The sequence below is a fragment of the Eublepharis macularius genome, chromosome 2, assembly GCF_028583425.1.
Source record: "Eublepharis macularius isolate TG4126 chromosome 2, MPM_Emac_v1.0, whole genome shotgun sequence".
Taxonomy (NCBI): Eukaryota; Metazoa; Chordata; class Lepidosauria; order Squamata; family Eublepharidae; genus Eublepharis; species Eublepharis macularius.
Genome location: NC_072791.1, coordinates 52,431,639 through 52,455,353, shown reverse-complemented (window position 1 = coordinate 52,455,353; position 23,715 = coordinate 52,431,639). Strand labels below are relative to the sequence as shown.

The 23,715-nt window shown below is 42.6% G+C and overlaps 1 protein-coding gene across 2 annotated transcripts in view; it reads left to right on the top strand.

Moving 5' to 3' along the window:
- Positions 1–23,715, top strand: part of ARHGAP5 (Rho GTPase activating protein 5) — an 82,304-nt gene that overhangs the window by 40,089 nt on the left and 18,500 nt on the right. For both annotated transcript variants that reach the window (XM_054972370.1, XM_054972371.1), the window contains exons 4-5: positions 6,640–6,787; positions 20,818–20,895. In XM_054972370.1, the coding sequence (XP_054828345.1) occupies positions 6,640–6,787; positions 20,818–20,895 (226 nt within the window). The remainder of the gene's footprint in view (positions 1–6,639; positions 6,788–20,817; positions 20,896–23,715) is intronic.

The following is a 23,715-nucleotide window of genomic DNA, read 5'->3' as shown; positions in this document are numbered from 1 at the left end:
GGCTGATAGGTGGGAAGGAGAGAAGGAAGAATAGAAAAGAGGCTATGGAGGCTGTGATAATAAGACCTCTTTCAGATATTAAGCTGGCTTGTGAATTTTTCTAATCCTGCCTTGAAAGGCAGGGAAGAGAAGGACAAAGCTGGCAGAAAAAAACACCTTTGGCACCAGTTCTGACGAACACCTCTTTGGTTGATTTGTTCAATTGAAAAAAAAAAACCTGTCATCCTGGGAGAGATGAGGGTAGCTGTTATCCTAGGAAAGGAGCTGGGAAGGTGTTAGAGGCTGGCATGTCTGTATCTTCTACCCCGTAAGGATGAACACCCATCCCAGTATGGGATGTCCATGTCTGTTTGGTAATACTCAAGGTACAGTTAAAGATTAGACTCTTGCCTTTTATTTCTTTTGTCTTAGCTGTAACCCAAGCTTATGGTTACTTCCTGTATACTGTGTGCGCTCTGTCTCTCTGTATATCTTTTATATTCTGTAAACCAATGAACATTTTTCTTGAGTAGAAGGCCTGTGGGTGTGTCCTCACCCACAGGCCTTCTACTCAAGCCATTCACTATAAATCTGTACATGCTTAGAGGCTCAGTAGGGGTGTGCAGGGCCAGGCTGATTCATGTTTCCCGATTCAGGTTTACCCGAATCGGGAAACCGCTTCGGAATAAAGGGGATTCCGAAGCGGCAAGCCACTTCGGAATACAAGATTAGGAAAGATTCGGGTTTGCTTCGTTAAGATTCGGCCGTTATTTTCAATGGGGAACTTGCTCCCGGCTTTCTGGGAGCCTGGGTGGGGCATTTTCTTTCCGAAGCAAACCAAACTTGGTGGGGACCTTCTCCTAACTCTTCTCTAATGACCCCTCCCAAGCTTCAGAAAGATTGGACCTTGGGGGGCCATGTTATGCCCCCCTAAGAAGGTACCCCATCCTCCTCCACTCTCCATTATTCTCTGTGGGGAAAAACAAGTGACCTTTCTTGGTGGCTTGGGGTGGCATTTTGCAAGCAAAATGCACCCAATTTTCAGGGGACCCTCTCCTACCTGTCCTCCCACCCCCTCCCAAGTTTCAGGAAGATTGCACTTTGGGGGGGCCATTTTATGGACCCCCAAAGAAGGTGCTCCTTTCCTTCTCCACTCCACTAATCTCTATGGGGGAAAAGGGGGCTTTTCTGGCTTGGGGTGGCATTTTGCAAGTAAAATGCACCCAACTTTCAGGGACCTGCTTCTACCTGTCCTCCCACCTGTCCACAAGTTTCAGTGAGATTGCACTTTGAGGGGCCATGTTACAGACCCCCAAAGAAGGTGCTCCTTTCCTCCCCCACTCCACTAATCTCTGTGGTGAAAAAAGAGGGGGCTTTTCTGGCTTGGCGTGGCATTTTGCTAGCAAAATGCACCCAACTTTCAGGGGACCTGCTACTACCTGTCCTCCCATCCTCCCCTAAGATTCAGGGATATTGCATTTCAGGGGGGCCATGGAATGGCCCCCCAAAGGTGGTTCTCCCACCACCACACCATTCAATTTCTTTCTACTGTGTGGAAGACTTCCATCCACACAGCAGAAACACATGGATTTGTGCTGCCAATGGCCACAGCCATAGTCTGGCCACACCACACACACCCAAGCAACCCATCAGAAGAACCACCCTCCAAAAAAACCTACCTACCCCTGCAGTTACTGGCCAGCCACTCTCCATTGGTTATTGTTATGGGAAAATCCAGACTCCCCCAACAAGAACACATGGAATGTGGCATCCACGGCCTCAGGCCTAATCCCCCTTTAAATCTACCCCCACCAAAGCCGCTGCACCTCGAGGGAGAGGTCCGGCCAGACCATCTCCTTGGCCCAGTAGCTGAGCAGGCCAGTGAACAGCAACTCACAGGGCTCCGCAAGGTAGTCCCTGACCACTGCCTCCACTTAATCCTGTCTCAAGCGACTCACGATGGCTGAGGGGCTGCCGGAGCATCTCCATCACCATGGACATTCTGGTGATGGCCACTGGGGGAGCCTGCTCAGAGGGGGCACAATAGGGACCCTCAGGGCAGGGCCCCTCTTCCGTCCCCTCTGATGACAGGTGTACCCTCTTGGCCTGCCTGCATCTCACCCGCGCACAGGGGGCATCTCTGGCTTGGCTGAGGTTCCTGTCCCGCTCGGCGAAAGTGCTCTTAATGCACGGGTCACACATGGTTGCCAACATGTACGACTCCTTCTGGGTGAGAGGCGTTAGCCTGGCAGCTATGTCCTTCTGCAGCCTTCTCACGAGCACTCACACCGATGGAAGAGTCAGCACGTGGTGCGTCTGGGTCCACAAAGGGGGGCAGTGAACTCTGGAGCATGTGCACCAGAGGAATGACCAGACCCAGGGTTGCCATGTCTGACAAGACTGCCACAGTGAAGTCCTTAAAGGGCTTCAGGGCATCCACTGTCTGGGTGATGGTGAGCCAGTCCTCCTGGCTGAACTCACCCACCTTATTCGCACCGCCGCTCTCTGAGAGCCATGCGTGGAGTGCGGCCTGCTGCTCCACCAAGCGCTCCAGCATGGCACAGGTGGAGTTCCAGCGAGTGGGAACGTCAGAGATCAGTATGTGCTCACAGGGGAGGTTCTCACGGGCCCCTCAGCAGACACCTCCTGTGAGGTGCGCAGGCCAGACACACTGTGTCCTACTCTTGGTTGGGCAGTTGGGGATGGCTGAGGTTGAAGGGGCTGAGATGTGGGCTCTTCCACCACAGTCTCATCCTCTTCCTCCAGCACCCCCTCCTCCTACACAGCCACGAGAGGCCTGCTGCTGGTCTCAGAGAAAACAGGTGAGGACCTCTCAGCGGGGGGTTCCTCCTGCAGTTCCTCCAACGTCCTACGGGTTCCTGGGGTGAGCGGGAGCACAGAGAGTCATGTGCTCCACGGCCATCCCAGGAGACACCACATACTGCTCCTCTTCCAGCAGCTGGGTCTCAATCGCTGGAGGAGGAGGAGCCTCAGCAGCAGGCCCCTGCCCAGTTCCAGCCCCTGCCTCAGACACCTGCACTGGGGGTGGCCCTGCACCTGCTGCCTCAGGAAAGAGGGCCTTGCGAACCCTCTTCCTGTCGCCAGAAGCCAGGCTGGTGAATGGCAGCAGCGTAGGGGAGGGCCTTCTCCGCTCAGATGGGGGGACAGCTGCAGCAGTCTCCCTCCCCCTGCCCTCCACCCCTCTAGACTTGCTTCTTGCCTTTCCCCAGGGCCCCTCTCAGCTTTCCTATCTGCCATTCTTTCCCCTCCTTGTACCTGCACGAACTACCTGTTGTTTGGTTTTTAAGAAAAAAACCCCCAAAATTTACATTTTGCTTTCCAAATCTATCTACCTATTTCTAAAGCTATGCTTCTTGTGGCTCTTTTACTGCTGGAAATGGTCAGTCCAATATCTTTTTAAACAACCCTATTTATTTTTGGGAACCTAAACCTACCAAACAGCTGAATTCCTCTTCAGGAATCAAGCTGGCCCTAAACCCCAATATAAAAGGAAAGCCTTAGCCTGTTACAAAACTCATATGCCCAGCCTGGCTCCAAGGGTGCCAGAGATGAGCAGTGAAACCCTAATTATGGGGGAACTAATAGGCAGCCTATTTATATGACTCTCTCTCTCTCTCTCTCTCTCTCTCTCTCTCTCTCTCTCTCTCTCATTTGAAGATAACTGAACTCTAACTAATACTTTTCCTACTGAATCCTATTCACTGGGGATAACAAACTACCCTTGGTTCCCTATCAATTAAGTGGAGGGCAAATAGCTACTGAAGGCCTACAACTGGCCTACCTTCTAAAGACACCATTTAAAAGAAAAGCTATTCTGGTGTGTGTGTGTGTGGTGTGTGGAAACTGTAACTCCCCTCCACCCAGACAAGCAAAACTCCACCCCTTTCCCCACCCAAATGGAAAACCCAGTGAGTCACAGACTCTCTCACCAGTCCTGAAGTCCAGCGATGGGCAGTGAAGTGATGGGCAGCCAGGAATCCTCCAGAGGAAGTCCTCTCCTCCTCAGTTGCAGGCTGCAGTAAAACTGGAGACGAGAGCCTCAGCAGCACCGAGAGTTTCCGTAGTCTGTCTAGGCCAGGAACAGAATGGAAGGAGGTTAGTATAGCAATCCATAAACTACCTTCCCCCAGAAACTGAAAAAAATCCAGGCCTTGGTGTTGGTGTGAGCCAGTAAGGCCTGAATGGCAAGGCCCAGTGTGAAAGGAAAGCCACAGTCAAACAGTTTAAACAGAGTCAAGCATTGTCCCAGCTTCAAGTTAAAAAACTGAAAAAAGAGGCAATGGCATTGGTGTGAGCCAGTAAGGCCTGAATGGCAAGGCCCACTGTGAAAAGAAATCCCCAGTCAAACAGTTTGAACAGTTTGAAAAGAGTCCTGGCCTCACTGACAGTCCTGGCCTCACTGGTGTCCTGGCCTCACTGACAGTCCTTTAGATGGCACTGGATTTCTAGCCACTGTGTGTGACAGAATGTTGGACTGGATGGGCCACTGGCCTGATCCAACATGGCTTTGCTTATGTTCTTATGTTCTTATGAGTCAAGCAGTGGCCCAGCTTCAAGTTAAAACTGAAAAAAGAAACCCCAGGCCTTGGCGTTGGTGTGAGCCAGCAAAGCAAAGATTCCTGCCTTTTTTTGCTAGATGGGAGGGGTGAGGAGGAGGTAGTGAGTCACTCACTCCTTCTCCCCCCTACCCTCTTCCTGCAGAAATTTGCTAGCTGTTTGCAAATGCAAACAGCCAGCAAATGGCTGCTTCTCTGATTTCCGAATAATTCCAAAGCAATCCGAATCGCTTCGGAAATACCCACTTCAGTATTTCCGCATTGGGGCCAGCATGCTGGCCCTGCTTTGGAAATACCAAATCTTTCTGAATCGGGTCAAATTCGGGTGTGATTCCCGAAGCGCACACCCCTACAGGAGGAAAACTAGCGGCCAGGAGGGAGGAGGAAGCTCCCTCCTAGTCATAATAGGAGCTTTCAGGGGGGGATAGAGAAGATACTGGGTAAGAGGTACCTCCCAGAAGTCCTATATTTTACTCAGAATCTGGTCCCAGTGTGGATTGAAAATCTCAGAGAATGCTGCTAAATAGAGACAGGAGACACTTTTCTACAGACCTAGGAGAGTTCCCAGGTTTGCAGAAAATTTCCAAAAGTTCCTCTCAAATGGAAGAACATTGTTTATTCTTGTGCAGACAACATAAAGGAAGAGAGACCTTGTGATACAGTCAACGTAGTTAAGAATGGCATCCATCAGTGGTGGTGGAATGGAGGCAGCCACAGAGGAAAAGATGGCTGATGAATGAGCAGTGGTAGTTGGTGGAATTAGGTAGATGATAGTGTTGCTGGTATGGGGAAAGTAAAGGAATCAAACTGGGTGGACAAACAACAAGGCATAGTGCTTTCTGTCCTTTCTCAAGCTATACTCCTGCTCCCTACCTGGGAGAGAAGTCAGTGACGCAGAGGTGGCCAGGAGGAGGAAAATATGGTGACTCCTTTACTGCTGCTTCTCTCCTCCTCACCTGTATTTCTTCTTTTCATTTCCTCAAGTTCTTTGCATGTCCTTGATTATGCTGGTCTATTTTTGACCATCAGGAACCTTTTGGTGTGGTGAAATGCAGATTAATTAAAACCTGACTACATCGGATAATCCTACACAACACTCCTCCTTGTACTGGTTTTCTGGAGGGGGAAAACTAGTGTGGAAAGAATCAGCAGTGTGGATCCAAGTCAAGTTGCGCAGACAGTTCATCATGCCTTTCCAATGTCCACATCCCTGAGGTTCCTTTGGTTGTAAGCTCTGTGCCCTACAATTGCTCATTAATTCAAATAATAGCACTACAGTTTGAAGACAGCATTGCTCAGAATTAGTCAACTCAATATCAGGTCTTTTGTGTTTTAAAAAAATAAAGCCACCACATTCAACAACCAGTATAGTCCAGTACATTAGAGTCTGAATTAAGCCACAGATATACTGGATGACCTAGTGGCAAAATACAATGTACACTGCAGGTTTGTTAGACAATATAGCGTATACTGTCAATAATTGTGTATGGAAAAAGCTGTAGCTATTATTTAAAGTAATTGTAATAGTTTTTAAATAATTCTGTTGCTATTTTAATTATTTCCTTTTTGGACACTGAATTGGATCTCTGAATTTCTCAGCTCCCTGCTTCACAGCATCCATTTTGAAATCTAGGAAGGTTTATTTTTAATGATGTGGGACATATGTAGAATAATAGCCACATGGGTTGGAGCAGGGAGAAATAACTGTTCTTTAGGCAGAACCCTATTCATGCATGAGGTAGGAGGAGGTGAATTACTTTGCCTGCTTTTCATTGCAGCCTTCCAAGCCAAATAGCTATTACTCCATGTTGGACGCCAGGAGTAAATTTTCTGGGTCTAAAATGATTGTGGGGAAGATCCTGTGGCTGTTAGTGCTTTCTCCTGATGGATCACTGGATCCAGCTCACTAATCTGTACAGTTTTAGAAATAAAACAAAAATGAAAAAGTTTAGGTTGTTACCATGCTACTATATCTTCCTTGGTAAGGGAGCTACCCTGCATTTAATTAAAATATATAAAGGATTTTCGTTTGGTGTTTTCAGTTTCATGTTGCAGACTGACATTCTTGACTGTTTTGTTGTAGCAAAAAAAGAAAACTAAGACATTCAATCCACCGACTCGTAGAAATTGGGAAAGTAATTACTTTGGGATGCCCCTGCAGGATTTGGTTACACCTGACAAGCCTATACCACTCTTTGTTGAGAAATGCGTGGAGTTCATTGAAGATACAGGTAGGAAACGAGTTGAATTTCAACAACTTTTGACTTCTTTCTTGATGGCTATTTGGTCCTGCTTTTTTCAATTATTGCATCACAGTGAACGTTAATACAAAACTACTAAGTAACTGTGTGTGTTTGAAAACTGCTTGCTTTCAGGCAATTGCCAATAAGAGATTCACATAAACTAAATTGTTTCTTGAAAAGATTGGAATTTTTCACTTTATTTAAATGCAAACATCAACTTGCTGTTTACTTGCACATGAGAAATCCTGGCAGGAAGCTAGGATATGGAGCTTTATAGGGAACAGATTTCAGTACATACTGTTTGGTATCTGTGTCATTTCCCTGTTCTCTACTCTCTCTCTCTTTTTTGCCATCCTAGTTATGGTTTCTTGTATTATAGCCAATATGTTGCAGTGTTGGACTAGGACTTGGGAGACTAAGATTCAAATGACCTTGGGCTGCTCACTTTTTCTCATGGTGACATACTTGTTGTGAAGGCAGAACTGAATGAGGAGGGAAGAATTATGTGTGCCACCCTGAACTCCTTGGGTAAAGGTCAGGATAAAAATACAATAGATATATTGTCGAAGGCTTTCATGGTTGTTGTGGATTTTCCGAGCTGTATAGCCGTGGTCTTGGCATTATAGTTCCTGACGTTTCGCCAGCAGCTGTGGCTGGCATCTTCAGAGGTGTAGCACCAAAAGCTACACCTCTGCTACACCTCTGAAGATGCCAGCCACAGCTGCTGGCGAAACGTCAGGAACTACAATGCCATATATGCTATATAGCCCGGAAAATCCACAACAACCATACAATAGATAGTTGGCTTCACCCAATAGCATTTTCTTAGATATACTTTGTGAACTGGTCTCATATTAAACCGAATGGAGGATCTTTGGCTCTTGAAACAAGGAAATTGTTATTCATTTAAACTCTCATCTCCCGGTTTTGAGATGTGTAGATAATTGAAAAAGAACAAGAGACCACTATTAATCTTCTAAAGTAAATCTGCATAAGATACTGTTATTTTTGGTGAATTTACATATCTTGTTCAGCTACATCTTCAACTTGAATATCAACACTTTGTATTAATTATAAAGAAAATGTAATTGGCAATCTGGCATATTTGAAAGATACTGCTTGATACTTTATTTAAATATTTTCCTGGAGGGGGACCCAAAGTAGCTTGCCTCCACAACCACAATATAATTGGACAAACAACAAAGGGGGATACTTGCTACAACTCAAGAGCTGGTCTCTGATCCAAATGGGCTGGTTCACGCAAGGCCACAAGAATTGCAAGATAACCATATCACTCTCCAAATTCATTGAAGAAATCTGGTTCTTGCAAGTTTGTTGTTCTATACAATCACCATTATAGGATTTCATCCAAAATACTTGTTGAAATGTTTGAAACAAAATTTATATTTGACAATTGATTTATACAAGTTATCCATTCTTACCCATTTGTAAATTGCACTTGTTTCTGTTCCAGTTTTTGAAGTGAAGATACAAAAATATTGCCAAGAAAATCATGTTTCAAATTGCATTGTAAACTTTCCCCTAGTATTCTGATATACCTAGATTAATTTAATAGCTTCCCATATATCCCTCGTAAGATTCTGCAGACAAGCAGCTGGTGGTGGTCCTTGACTAGGGCCAGAACTTTTTCAGCCCTGTGCTGGCCTGGTGGAATGCTCTTCCGGTTGAGATCCGGGCCCTGTGAGATCTGTTGCAGTTCTGCAGGGCCTGTAAAATGGAGCTGTTCCAACAGGCCTTTGGCTAAGGCAATTTGGCCCTCCTGACTGCTCATGTTCCGCCACCCTTGCCCTGGATATGAATTTTTTAATTTGCCAGTTGCTTGCTGCTGCTTATTCTGCCTTTAACTGAAATTGACAGCAGACATCTCTGTACTTTTAACTGTTGATATGGTTTTATTTTAATGTAAATTATATCTGTATGTTTTAGCATTGTTGTGACCTGCCCTGAGCCTCCTTGCAGGGAGGGCGAGATATAAATCTGATAACTGAAATGAATGAAATGAAATCTTTCATTCATTACATAGTGTCCACTGTGTCCTCTTCAGAGATCAACTCAGTTCTCTAACTCATAGAACATCCCCTGGGACCAATCATAAGTAATAACTTTGAAAGATATTGATTGCATAGCATATCTGAAGCATAGGATCATTAAAAGATAGAGGCACAAAGATGTAGTTAATCTACTTCCACTCTCCTATCTTTTACAGGAACAGACCATACTGACTTTAGATGACACCAGAATCTAGGATTATTGTATTTGTTTCAGATTTTGTGTCCATGTGTTCCAGGTCTATTCTAGACCAGATCTGGCTTGTCTGAGTTTGACATGCTGCGTAGTCAACCATACATTTGGCTAAGGGCTTGGGCTCAATAGAACTGGAACTAGGCTGTCCCTACCATCTTTCTGCCTTCATGGCTGGTAAAGACATTGAGTCAGCTTGCAGATTACCCAAGTGGGGAACCTGGTGTCTTGTTTATATGATAAATCGCTATGAAGCATATGCCTATTTCATGGTGTCATGTTTTATATAAGAGAGTCAGTTTGGTGTAGTGGTTAAGAGCACAGGACTCTAATCTGGAGAACCAGATTTGATTCCCTAATCCTCCACTTGAAGCCAGCTGGGTGACCTTGGGTCAGTCACAGCTCTCTGGAGCTCTCTCAGCCCCACCCACTTCACAGGGTGATTGTTGTTGTGGGGATAATAATAACATACTTTGCAAACCGCTCTGAGTGGGTTTTAAGTCGTGGGCAGTATATTAATCGAATGTTTGATGATGATGATGATGATGATAATCATAATCACTTTCTGAGGCATCTCAGATCTTTGCAGAGCTGCAGTTGTTCATGGAGCCTGAAGGTCTCTGCTGCCTTTCTCCCCCAAACTTTGTTAGAGCATAGAGAGAGCCTGGTCTGGATTGTTTTAGTTGTGGCAGCTTTTACTATTTCCTGGCACATGAAGACTCTTTATTTCTTAGGCTCAGAGGCTTTGAGAACTCGATGCTTTCACGGTGTCATTAAGGTGCCATGCCTGTTTTTAGTTCATTAAGACTCCAAATGAGTCTGAATTAGTTACAAATTAAAATAATTAATGAAAAAACCAAATTAATTAGGAAGCACAAGCAACAGGTTTTCTATCCCTAATCATGAGAGCCTATGATTTCTACAACCAGGTTACTTTTTCCAGGCTAGAGATGTAAAATTTGCAGAAATTGGAAATTTCCAGAAATGTTGAAACCATTACAAAGCTTGCGTCCGGTGTGTGTGTGTGTGGGGTGGGGGTGGGGGATACATGCAATATTTTCTTATCAAGCATAAGCTTTTTACTGCTTTAAGTGTGCATAGTTTTTACATGTCATATCAATATCTAATTCTCAATGTGGCCAAATCTGTGCTTATTTAAATCCAGAGCTTGGAGTTATAAACAGACAAAACAGATTCTTCTACAAACCTGAAAAGGCCCCAGCTTTGCAGAAAATATCTGATATCCAAAAGAAAAGATACATTGGAGTTAACTCCCCCTTCCAAATAATAGAAGCAGCACCTGTAGTCCTAAGAAACAAATGCCATTAGCAGTCATTATGGGGTTTGTTAGGAAACCACAACAGTGTTACCAGCCTTCAGGCCTTTGTTTTCTATCAGTAAAAGGCAGGGGAAGGAAGCAAGGTCTTACCCATGTCTGTTTTGGCCTTTAAGGGAGGACTCATGGCCAAGCCAAAAGAATCCCTGAAATCTGAGTCAGATTCTCCTATCTGGGTTAGAGAATCATAGATTTAACTGACCGTTATTCCCTATGAGGAAAAATGTCAGGGGGCAGGGGGCTGGGAGGCATTTTTTAAGCAAACCACCAAATTTGCTGAAAACCTACTCCTGTCTTGTTGAAGGCTTTCACGGCCGGAGAACAATGGTTGTTGTGGATTTTCCGGGCTGTATAGCCGTGGTCTTGGCATTGTAGTTCCTGATGTTTCACCAGCAGCTGTGACTGACATCTTCAGAGGTGTAGCACCAAAAGACAGAGATCTCTCAGTGTCACAGTGTGGAGAAGATGTGACACTCTCAGTGTCACCGTGTGGAGAAGATTTATATCTACTCAGGAAGGTGAGTTTGGGCTGAGTCATCCTGTAAGAATAACCCAGATATAAATTACCTGTCCACATCTTCTCCACACTGTGACACTGAGAGATCTCAGTCTTTTGGTGCTACACCTCTGAAGATGCCAGTCACAGCTGCTGGTGAAATGTCAGGAACTACAGTGCCAAGACCACAGCTATACAGCCCGGAAAATCCACAACAACCAACTACTTCTGTCTATTAAAGCCCTGTCCAACTTTTAAGAGGATTGGACCCCAGGGTCCAGTTCCATGGGCTTCTGAACAAACTGACCTCAGCCACTCTCAATTGTTTCATATAGGGAAAGATTTCAAAAGTTTTTAAACTCCACGACCTGTCTCTCCCCCCTCCCCCCTGTTTGGGATTCTTTGATTCATCATTACACCCCCTTGCAAGCTTAACGAACAAAGCCCAACAGAACCAAGCTGCAGCAAAGGAACCAATGTCGAACCTGAGAATCCCAGTGAGTAAAACTGTGTGTTATAAATCATTTAACTCATTCCAAAAGAAGAAAATATTTTATATTTTTCAGTTGAAAAAACTTGGGGAAAGGCTGGGTAGGTGTAATCCGGTCTCCTGCTTATCATCCTGTACCTTTTATATCTCTATTCTAGGCTCTAGAAAGTTATACTCCAATGAGTATACTGCTATATATTGGATCAGGTTTTAATTTGGAATTGAACCATGGTAGGCTTGATCTAAAAATTGCCCACTATCAGCCACCATGCTGTTGACTCGTGTGCTGAAATATGACTAGAAATATGAAAGCAGATTCAAGGCATTTAGTGTTCCACATGAAAAACTTAGTTGCTCTAGTACTGTGCTAAATATTTCTAATAAATGTCACTGTAACTTACTGGGGAATGCAGGATAAATTAAAGTCTTTAATGTGCTTTGGTGGTCATAATGACACATAGTTAGGTGATTTTCTTTGATGATGAACAGGGTTTAAATTTGGGTCTACAGAAAGGTCTAATAAAGGGATGCTTCTTCGTGGAAATTTTCAAATATACTTACTTTTTTTTACCTACGTCGATGAATTTCCATGAACAGCTGTTTCTCCTGGGTCGTGTGAATCGACTGGGCTTTTCATGCGTGTTTCATTTTCCTAAATGAGCTAAGTAGTAGAATAACTGTGTGAGATTTGTTCCATGGATAGGCTGTAGTCTGCACCATTGAAGAACTTTGAAAAGTAAGCTCTTAATGACTAGAGTACATTAGCTAAAGCTGTTTATTTATTTGTTTGTTTTTGTTTATTATATTCCACCTTTTTCACTGAGACTCAAGGCAGATTACATAGTGTGAGATTAGTACAATTAGTGGCAAGGACAAGGGCAGGGGCAGGTATTTCCATATAGTGTCAAGAACATTTCTGTAAACAATGTCATGGGGTAAAAGAATATAAGTTTACAAAGATATGGTATTAGCAAGGATCCAGTATGAGGTTGAGGAATTGCTGAAACAGAACATAATCAATTCTAGGACTTACATTGAACAACATAAATCACAGGTAGGATATAGGAGTACATATTTAAAGCAGCAGATAATATGTAAGGCAACATAATGGTGAAATCTATGGTTTCTAACTCATTAGCAAAACATCTGGGATCTCTTTCCTACAATACCACCCTCTTAGCTGAGAAAAAAGGCCTTTTTGAATAATTCAGTTTTGCATTGTTTGTGGAAAGCCAGGAGGGTGGGCTCTCTCCCGACTTCCTCAGGCAGGCCATTCCATAGGGTAGGGGCCACCACAGAGAAAGTCCATGTACAGGATGCTGTTGATTTCACCCATGTACAGGCTGACACCTGCAAGAGACCCTGTTCAGATGAGCGAAGCTGCCGTGGAGGGACATAGGGAGAGAGGCGGTCCCATAGGTATGCTGGACCAAGGATGTGAAGGGCTTTGTATGTAATAACCATTACCTTGAACTGAGCATGGTAACTGATAGGTAGCCAATGGAGTGACTGTAGGATGGGAGTGATGTTCAAGCTTCTGCTTGCTCCTGATAATAGTTGAGCCACAGCATTTTGCACCAATTGGAGCCTCCTAGTTAACTTAGATGGGAGACCAATGTATAATGCATTACAATAGTCAAGTTTTGATGTTACCATAGCATGGATCCAGGTTACTAAAATGATTTAAATAGTTACCAAATTACCTAAAGCACAGTTCCTATAAAAATCAACTTTAAAAAAATCTAAGCTGTACCAGTAGTGGTAATTTTATTCCATTTTGTTGAATGTGTGAAATAGCTCTTCAGTGTAATACTTTTAAGAATATTTTACTGAAAAAATAGGATTGTGTATGTATGCTTCTAATTGGAACTGTAACGTTAGAAGCATTATGACTTAGTTCTTGTTTCTAACTGTTACCATGTGCATGATTGACTCAGCCCTGGAATGTAAGCAGTATGGCAATTTTCGGTTGGTATAAGAGATTTGAGTATTTTCAGATCACAAATTCAGTTGTGATTAAACAGGCTTTTTGACTGACAGTTTTTTTAAAAAAGAAAGTCTAGCATCTCCTTGCAGTACCAGGCGTCTGTAAGGCTGAACTGCTGATGGTAATGCAGCAGGGTAGACTAGTCGCATGCAGATTCTTCAGATTAGCTGAGGTATGAGACAGGTTTTAATCAGCTAAAGTCCTTTCTAGATGGATGACTGGAGCTTGAAAGTTTTAGGTAGCAGGGCTTAGGAACAGTGGGAGTGGAAGCAAGAGGAGAGAGACAGGGATAAGCCACTGGCTTTGAAAACAGAACATGTGTGGTGTTTTAACAAATCTGCTTGCAGGAATAGGCTCTAAAACGGAATTATGGATATGATGCAAAGGTGTATTTTATCTGTTGCACCCACTTTAAGAACCCATTTGGATTCATCATTCTTTTGGGATGGACCATTTTAATATGTCATCTGCTTTTGTGGAAACTGAGTTTCCAAACCATAAACCTAATGTAATGGTCAGCCCATGATAATCTCTTCCATCCCCAGATAAGATTAATCTCACCCTATATAGATGACCAAATAAATGGTGTGGCTAGCTGTATGTGTGGGTCCTGATATTCATTGAGATCTCCATAGTCCAACCAGTGAGTCCTGAGCTGTTGTAGACAGCAAGATCTCAACATAGATGTTGAAATTACACAATGCCAAAAGCCTTATCAACTCCAGCAAAGAAGATGTTGGTCACTAGGGTGGAAGATATACCAACAGAATCCCTAATAATTCTCATGGTTCCAGATCCATATACAAGCTCTTAAAAATAGGTAATACAAGGTTGCTGAAGAGACTGAATCAATAATAGATTGTGCTGACTGTGAATCTTACTGTTAAAATTCAGAAACCTAGCAGACATAGCTGTGATAGCCTGATATTCCACTTCCCCATCATCCAGTCAGGCTTCTGTGATACATGCCAAGTTGGTTGCAGATCCAGAATTATATTATGGATAAGCATTAGATCATTGACTTGCTGATACAGCACTCAGCGTTCCACTGGTTGGGAAAACGTGTGTGCATGGGTTGGTTGGTTCGTTGGTTGGTTCCTAAATTTCTAACATTCCTGTTATTTACCTTGCATATTCAGTTCCCATTGGGAACATCTTACCACTGTACCACAACCCTGGAACTTATTAAATGCATTATGTCCTCAGGGAGAGCTGACCCCCCCCCCCGGGTACTCAGTCCTCCATCAGTCTCGAACAGGAGGTCAGGGGGAGGGGTGGCAATCCTTACTCGAGAGGCTTTCTCCTTCAGGCCACTCACTGCCCCTGAGATCCCTGGTGTTGATTGTGTGGGACTAGTGTGGAGTGCCAAGGAAAGTTTGGCTATCTGCTTCGTGTATCAACCACCCAGTGTGCCAGCAGATACCCTGTTGCACCTGTTGGAGGCGGTGGTAGGGTGAGCCTTGGAGTACCGCAGGCCGATTGTGCTGGGGGACTTTATTGTCCATGTTGATGATGCTGCCTTCATTCAGGCTGCGGACCTGGTGTTGGCCATGGCAGCACTAGGATTTTCCCAATTTGTATCAGCCCCTACACATAATGCAGGCTACATGCTGGATCTGATCTTCGGAGCGGGGTTGGATATGGTTCTGGATGTGATAGAGCCGGTGCCATGGTCAGACCACTGTGTCCTGAAGGCTCATTTAGGTTTCACTGTAATAAGCAATGATTCAAGTTCAGTTTAACATTTAACAAGTTGTCGTCAATACATGGCAGTGCAACACATGGCAGTGCAGTTTCTCTCCGAAGAGCCCATCTAGAGATGGTAGAAGACATGACAGGATTAATACCTGCCTAGAAATTTTTGGAATTAGCAGAAACTTCAAGCTGTTCCTTAAGAAAAATATGTGAAAATGTAAAAACATGTTTAATGGCCTATTGTGAAGAAATTGGGGAAGTTTATATCAAAAGAGGTATATTTCAAGGGGATTCCTTGTCACCTTTATTATTCAACATCTCATTAATCCCCTTGACAATGGTCCTAGAGAAAATGAAAATGGGCTGTTATATTTCAGGCTGGGAAAATAAACTATCTCCTGTACATGGATGATTTGAAATTGTATGCAGAGTCCCACTGAACTTGAATCATTGCTTATTACAGTGAGAATGTACAGTGATGATATTCAAATGAAATTTGGCTTAGACAAATGTGTAGTACTCCCCATGCAATGTGGAAAAGTAAAAAATATTGACGAAATAAAACTTGAAAATGGAGACATTATGAAATCATTATCAAATAAAAAAAATTATAAATATTTTGGAATATTAGAGCTAGATAACATCCTGCATGTGAAAGTAAAGGAACTGACTCAGAAAGAATATATCAAGAGAGTACGGACAATTCTGAAATCAAAATTAAATGGTGGAAATACAATCAAGGCCATAAATACATGGGTGATTCCAGTGATCAGACATCCAGCTGGAATAATAGATTGGGCTCAAAGCGATTTAGAAAAATTAGATTGAAAACACGAAAACTAATGAACACGCATCACTCTTTACACCCGAAAAGTTATGTTGACAGGTTATATTTACCACGAAAAATTGGTGGAAGAGGACTGTTACAAGTACACCAGGTAGTGGAAGAAGAAAAGAGGGGCTTGAATGATTACATCAGTAGAAGTACAGAAAAATTACTTCAGGCTGTGAAAACAGCTTAGCAAGGCCAATCGATGATAACGTGCAGTCGCTATTTATTATTGATTGTGTTGCGTGTAACCATAACAACAACAACCGTAATAATAATACCAACAACAGCATTCAAAGAAGGATATTGACAAGCTGGAACATGTCCAAAGGCCAACAAAGTTGGTGAGGGGTCTAGAGACCAAGTCCTATGAGGAGAGGTTGAAGGAGCTGGAGGGTTTAACCTGGAGAGGAAACAACTGAGAGGTGATATGATAGCCATCCTCAAGTATTTGAAGGGCTGTCACATAGAGGATGGAGTGGAGTTTTCTGTTACTCCAGAGGGTCAGACCAGAACCAACTGGTTAAAATTAAACAAACTGTTCTTCCCTAGAGGTTTTTAACAAGAGGCTAGATGGCCATCTTTCAGCAATGCCGATTCTATGACAGAATAAATTTAGGCAGATCATGAGAGGGAGGCAGGAAGGGATGAGCCAGTGCTAGGCTCTCATGACCCTTTATTATATGCTCAGATTAATGCTGATTGTCACTTTGGGGTCCGGAATGAATTTTCATCCAGGACAAATTGGCCAGGGATCCTGGAGGGTTTTTGCCTTCCTCTGGGCATAGAGCAAGGGTCAATGGAGGAATTGGGGAGGGTGTAGCTGTGAATTTCCTACATTTTGTAGGGATTGGACTAGATGGCCTTTGTGTTCCCTTCCAGCTCTGTGTTTCTCTGTTCCTATTTAACAATACAATACAAACATATAGACCTTTGACAAACATAATCAGGGAAAGAGGTCAATTAAGTTTCCTGGGGATATGGCAAATGAAACGGACAAGTCTTTATCAGCTTGGAAAAGAGAACAGTAGAGGGAGACAGATGAATCTCCTTGGGGAGGAAGTTCCAAAATTTTGGTGCCATAACAAAGAAGGCTTTTTCTCTGGATGCCGCCCATCTAACCTTATATGGTGAGGGCTCCTGAAGTACGGTCTCCTAAGATGACTGGAGTAAGCAGGTAGCTTCAGAAGGCAGTACTTAAGGTATGATTGGCCCCAAGCCTTTATAGTGCTTTAAAGGTTAATAGCAGTTCCTTCAATTGGACACAGAAGCAAATTGGGAGTTATTGTAAATGGAATAAGACTGGAGCAATGTGGTTCCCGTGACTTACTTCAGTCAACATTTTGGCAGCTACATTCTGTACTAACTGTAGCTTGTGGACAGTCTCCAAGGGCAGTCCCATGTACACCACATTGCAGTAATCTGGATCTTACCGGGGCATGCACCACAGTGGCAAGATCTTTGTTGTCCAGGAAGAGTCATAGCTGGCTCACCAGCCAGACCTGGTGAAAGGCACCTCTAGTCCCCACCACTCATTTATCCAATAAGAGCTATAAACTTGTTCCTTTAGGGGAAGTGCAAACACATCCAGAATGGGCTATCTCCCATTTCCTGGGTCAAACCTTCCCCACACTAGTACCACCTCCATTTTATTGGGATTAAGGTTGTTTGTTAGCCTACAGGCACCTGCTCACCATTTCCATACCCCTCCTTGGATCTGCTGGAAACATAAAATGGAGCTGAGTGTCATCTACATATTGGTGCTAACTCGGCCTAAATCTCTGGATGATTTCTCCCAGTGCCTTTACATAGATGCTGAAGAACATGGGGGACCAGCTAGAAACTTGTGGAACCTCATAGGTCACAGGCCAAGGGGCAGAGCAGTAGTTCCCCAGCACCACACTCTTAAACCTACTTTTAAGATAGGACTACAAAACAGATCTAACCCCCAAAGTCAGTATGGAAGGATACCGTTATCAATAGGCATTGCTTACAAGTGTTTACAAATATCAATTATAAACATAAAATAACATGTGATGACTGTTAAACTACTGATGCAAAAGCTACTTATAAACTACTTGATGCTCCAAGTATTCATTAGTGCATCCCTCCTTCTTTGTACAACTGCCACAATATTATTATACTCAATTTCATTGAAATATTAAAAATATTAAAATGTTTTGCTGGCCTGCATAGTGAACAGTGAGAAATATTCACTCACAGACTTAAGCACAGTTCCTTCTAGAGAATTCAGTGCTAGCATGGTACTCCTGTTCCATTTAAATTAGCACTTTAATGCTAATTTAACTCAACTATATGACCATTAAAGAGAATATCTGTGTGGAGTTTTGCTCCCTAAGTCCCTATATGAGACCTGTTGTAAGTAATGCCTGCAATGACATCTCATTATACAGGCTTGAAATAGATTTATTATGCTGCATCCCTTGGTTATTATTTTAATTATTTTTGCTGCCTCCAAAGGCTCTCACTTTAGATTCTCAGTTTGTCTTGTAATAGTGGAAGGCATTTGGTAGCATGACAAATTAGTCAGTGCAGGGAGGTGGCTATGAGGTAAAAGGGAATCCAGATGTTTTAGTAATACATATGCATAATTGGTTTAGAGTAGTTTATAAGTGAAATGCTTTCAAGATAGGTTCAGATTTTCAAACGTTTCTAAACAGACTGAGTCGAAGACTTCTTTTCCGCCAGTTGCCACTTAAGCTAATAATAACCATAAAGAAAAGAACACAGAGACTTTTCTCACCTCAAGTAGTAGTACCTTACTACTTTTCCCTCTTTCCCCAAGAATAGCTCTTAACAACACCTGGACAAAACCCTCAACTCTTTCCCTCAAAACCCCTCTCGCCAACTTGCAGTTCTCTCAACCCCTAGGATATAACTACCATCCAGTCGTGGCATTCTTCACTCACCCATCCAGTCATCCTTCTTATGTTAGAGGCCTGCATTTACAACCACAGTAAACATACATTCAAAACCCAATCTTAATTAGCAGATATAAAACACCCAAACTGTTTATATGGCAAAACATTACAGTCTTTTCTTTTTAGACATATGCTTTAAATACACTTATGTGGTAATAAACTTCTCTGCATGATGGACATAAAATGTGGTTTGTCTGCCATACTTACGCATGCCATTCTTTCTCCCCTTGGATGTATAGCATGGTTTCTGGTTTGGGAAGTCTACAGTGAAGTTTCAAATTGCTTTGATAGCTGGATGCAGCAGCCTGAAAGGGTTTAAGCAATGGTTTAGGATCTCAGTTTGTGAGGAGAAATTTTTGGATGGCATGGTCATTTGGAGCTTGATTCAAGATTTCCCAGACCAGGATGCTTTCAGTCACATTCTGTGTTTGCAGTGATGGGAGTTTGGGGGCACACAGCCATTAAAACAAACTGTATTTGTCTCTCTCTCAGAAGCAGAGGTTTTCATGACAGCTGAATGTGGCCAGTAAATTGATCTTGTCATTGTTCCCTTTGGGATTCTCTTATGTTTTGTGTTTCTTTCTTTAGTGTACTACAATCCTATGTTGTAGCTTCAAATGGCATATTGGATTTGTGTAATTTGTAAAATGTTCTGAATTCATTACTCTTTCAGTAAACTTATGAGAATGTGGGGAAAATGGAGAGATTATGGGAATTAGACTTGCAAAATCATTAGCATTGGGGTTTATTTGTAATGGGTCCTAATATGGATTTATATGTGTTCTCTTTAAGTGGGATCACAACTGAAAATTTGTAATGGATTGTTATTTGCATCTAATTAAGGCTTTCACAGTCCCAGACTAAAGACTTTATCTTTACTCCTGGACAGTTTTTAGACCATTAACGGAGGCCTGGAAAATAGCACTCATTTTTAAAACAAGGCTGCTTATCAGTACAAAGTTATTTATAGGGTGGTTCTTGCAATATTCTCCCCCCAAGACACAAAGGCTCCTCTTTAGAGTTTAAATACTTCTTTTATTGAAATATACTCTAGTCTTTTTAACAAAGCAAGATATCAAAGCATATATGATTATTAATATAAATCCTACAAAGATGGAACACAGAAAGGCAGGAAAAATTAGGTTTGCGAACATTTCTTAATTAACTCTAAATTTAATACAAGCAGATTTTTAATGAAATGTATTAAGATTCCCATAACTAACATTACCATAAGTTTTCTCACCTACGTTTTCATGAGATTTCATTCAGCCAGAACTCTGACCTACTATCTGAGTTGGCACTTTTATAGGTTATCTTATATAGAAATCTAAGATCTTTTTCATGTGATAGCATAGATAAACTCTGATTGGTTTAAGTCTTAATTAATTAATTATTTTCAATTATATAACATTCTAATTAGCCAAAAAATAATACTATGTCCATCTGCAAGATAAAAACTATAAATTAGTAAAAATGACAGGAAAAGTTAAGTGAGTAGATCATCATTGGTCCATTCTGTGATTAGAGGACATTAATCTAGATACTGTCCACTACTTTTAATTAGCTGTAAAAGATGAATATACACCTGTGGTTATATAACAAGTTAGAAAAAAACTACAGCAGAGTTCACTCAGTTCAGAAAAGTTCATTAGCATACATGCGTATTGCTTAAGTATAAAGTGCTGTAATCCATATATCTGTGACACTTTTATTTTAACAGAGCTCAAAATTAATTCATAATAAGTAGTTAATTATTGGTACAGCCATATTTACTTAGAAGTAAGTTCTGCTAAGTTCAAAGTGAGATTTGCTTCCCTGTTAGGAGTCTTGTGATCACACACTCTTACTGAAAAAATCAATAGTGTAGTGTTAAACTCCTAACTATGAATACTGCTTTACTGAATTAACTTTGTACAAATGTTGGGGCCCGATGATAGTATGTAAAATACAATAATGTAGACACTGTTTTTTCCCCCCAAAGGTTTATGTACAGAAGGTCTCTATCGCGTTAGTGGAAATAAAACTGATCAAGACAACATTCAGAAACAGTTTGATCAAGGTAATGGATTCTTTGCTTAATGTCAAATACAGGTGGATCTAATGAACTACTATGTTATGAAGTATTTTACATTTTATTTAAAGCCCTAAAATAGCCTTTGTTTTATTAATAGATAATTGTAGATGTTGGAGAACTTTTAACATGCTTTCGTATCATTGACATTGCTCCTTCTAATAGAAACTTGATGGTTGAGTACCTATAGGTAGGACAATGAACTGGGGCTTCCCTCTGAGGTAGTAGGAGTTTGTAGAATCCTCAGATATGCAGAAAGATTGTATTTTCTAAATTAGCAAGTAGTAAACCTCCTAAAAGAACAGCTTGATAAATACTGAGTAACAGAATTTATTTGTAAAAAACCATAGAAGATTTAAGTTCAATACTTCAGAAAGTCTTTGATTTTAAAATGTAGCAACAGCAAAGGGTTTTTGATCATTTCCCCATAATTGCAATTCCATTTAAAGTTGTCAGGGTAATCAGATAAACTTTCCTGACATCCTGTCATGCATCTGGGAACATAATCTAGGTTTTGGATTGGTGCTGAATATTGCATGTTGGCTCTGGTGTATTGTGATGACATCATTAGATGCTGTAGGCAAAGATGACCACAAGGCTCAGGGTGATTTGGGTTTCCCGATTTGGAATACCTGAATCGGGAAAACATCCGGAATAAAAGGAATTCCGAAGCGGCAAGCCCCTTCGGAATACCCGATTCAGAAAGATTCAGATTTGCTTCTTAAAGATTCGACTGTTATTTTCAATGGGGAAAATGCTCCTGGCTTTCCAGGACCCCGGGGGGGCATTTTCTTTAGGAAGCAAACCAAACTTGGTGGCGACCTTCTCATAACTCTCCTCTAACAACCCCCCAAGTTTCAGAAAATTTGGACTTTGGGGGGTACCCCCATCCTCCTCCACTCTCCATTATTCCCTATGGGGAAAAACAAGTGATATTTCTAGGTGACTTTTAGGGTGGCATTTTGCAAGCAAAATGCATCCAATTTTCAGGGGACCCTCTACTACCTGCCCTCTCATCCTCCCCCACAGTCCGGCTACACCACACACCCCCCAAGCAACCCATCAGAAGAACACCCCCCACCCAAACCTAACCACCCCTGCAGTAACTGGCCAGCCACTCTCCATTGGTTATTGTTATAGGAAAATCCAGACTCCCACAGCAAGAACACATGGAATGTGGCATCAACAGCCTCAGGCCTAATCCCCCTTTAAATCTACCCCCCACCATCCCCACAGACCCAAAGACATGCTCCCCCAAGTTCCCTGCCACCCCCAGAGCAGGCTGGCCAGCCACTCCCCATTGTTCCCTATGATGGGAACTTTTAAACTTTCTTTCCCAGGGCAATTATGCATAGGCCAGGGGTGCCACAGTGGAGGGCACATTCCTGAGTGCAAGCTCGTCCCTGGGAAAGCAGTCTTGAATCACAGACACCATCCCCAAAGTCCCCTTCCCCCGAGCAGGCTGGCCAGCCGCTTCCCCTTACTCCCTGTGATGGGAACTAAGCTGCATACCAGAGAATAACACACAAACACACATTTAATAAAGTTTTTAAAAAATATTTTCTAACTTTCAATTACATCTTTAAAGGCACACTAGTGTAACACATCACAGCAGTCTCCCACACAAGTGCCACAGCTAACTTTACATCAGAGAATCACAAAAATACAATTGCTGGCAAAACACTTTATTTCTTTCCCGGCTTTAGGTTACGCAGCATGAGGGCACAACACAGGACATCACAGCAGTCTCCCACACAATAGTACCTCAGCTTACTTCAGATCAGAGAATCTGTTACTTTAGGTTCTTATACTATGGTTGGAAAACTTCTGCACCCCCACATCAAGCCCACTGAAGTTCTAGGTTGAAAGGCTTTATTCCAGAAAACAAGCATTGTCTATACTAGAGGGGAAAATACATTAAGACAGTAAATCTCAATAAGTCTGGCATACACCTGTGTCCAAGGCCACAGTGCTGACTGAGACAGTCTCAGAGTGATAAGATAACAGGTGTCCCAGGCCTTTGATAGGATGTTAGGTTAAAACTACTGCAATATGACATTAAGACACAGCACAGTCATTTGGCAAGTGGCACCGGCAAGCAATGCACAGCTATGGTACAGCAACTCAAAGGCATGAAGGGGGGCCATTCAAGAAAGAATAACACACACACACACACACACACACACACAGTTTCTTTCAAAAACACTTTATTTCTTGGCACAGCATGAAGGAAAGCATCCATCCCCTCCCAAACCAAAATGAAAGGGGGGAAACTCTTGCAACTTAGTCCAGCAGAACCATTGTCATTTCCTGCAGCTGGGCTTTTAGTTCAGCCAGTGGGGAAACACCACAGAGCAGAACAGTACCTAGCCACAAGCACAACATAATGGCATTTGCGAAGCATGGTTGCAGAGGTTCCCCCCTCCCCCTGCCAGCTTCAAGCTGTACTGGCAAACACCTGTGAGACACAGTGATGTAGCCTTCATCATCAGCTGGCCCCCAACCGCATCATCCTTACCTGCCCCACTCCTCCCCCACCCCTTCAACATGAACATTTTAACAGTATGCAACAACATTAAAAAACATCAAAAAACATTAAACCACAGTAAACAGCAGCAAAGTCTCCCTAACCTAATCAGTCCCTATCTTATCTTTCTCTCTCTCCAGGGGCAATCAACATTTCTGGGGCATGTTATTTATTTTTTTTCAAAACAAAGGGGTACAGAAAAAAAGGGGGGGGGATAACAGGGTCTAAGGAACGGTAGGATTTTGCACTACAAGGGTTGTTAAAATACACACAACATACCT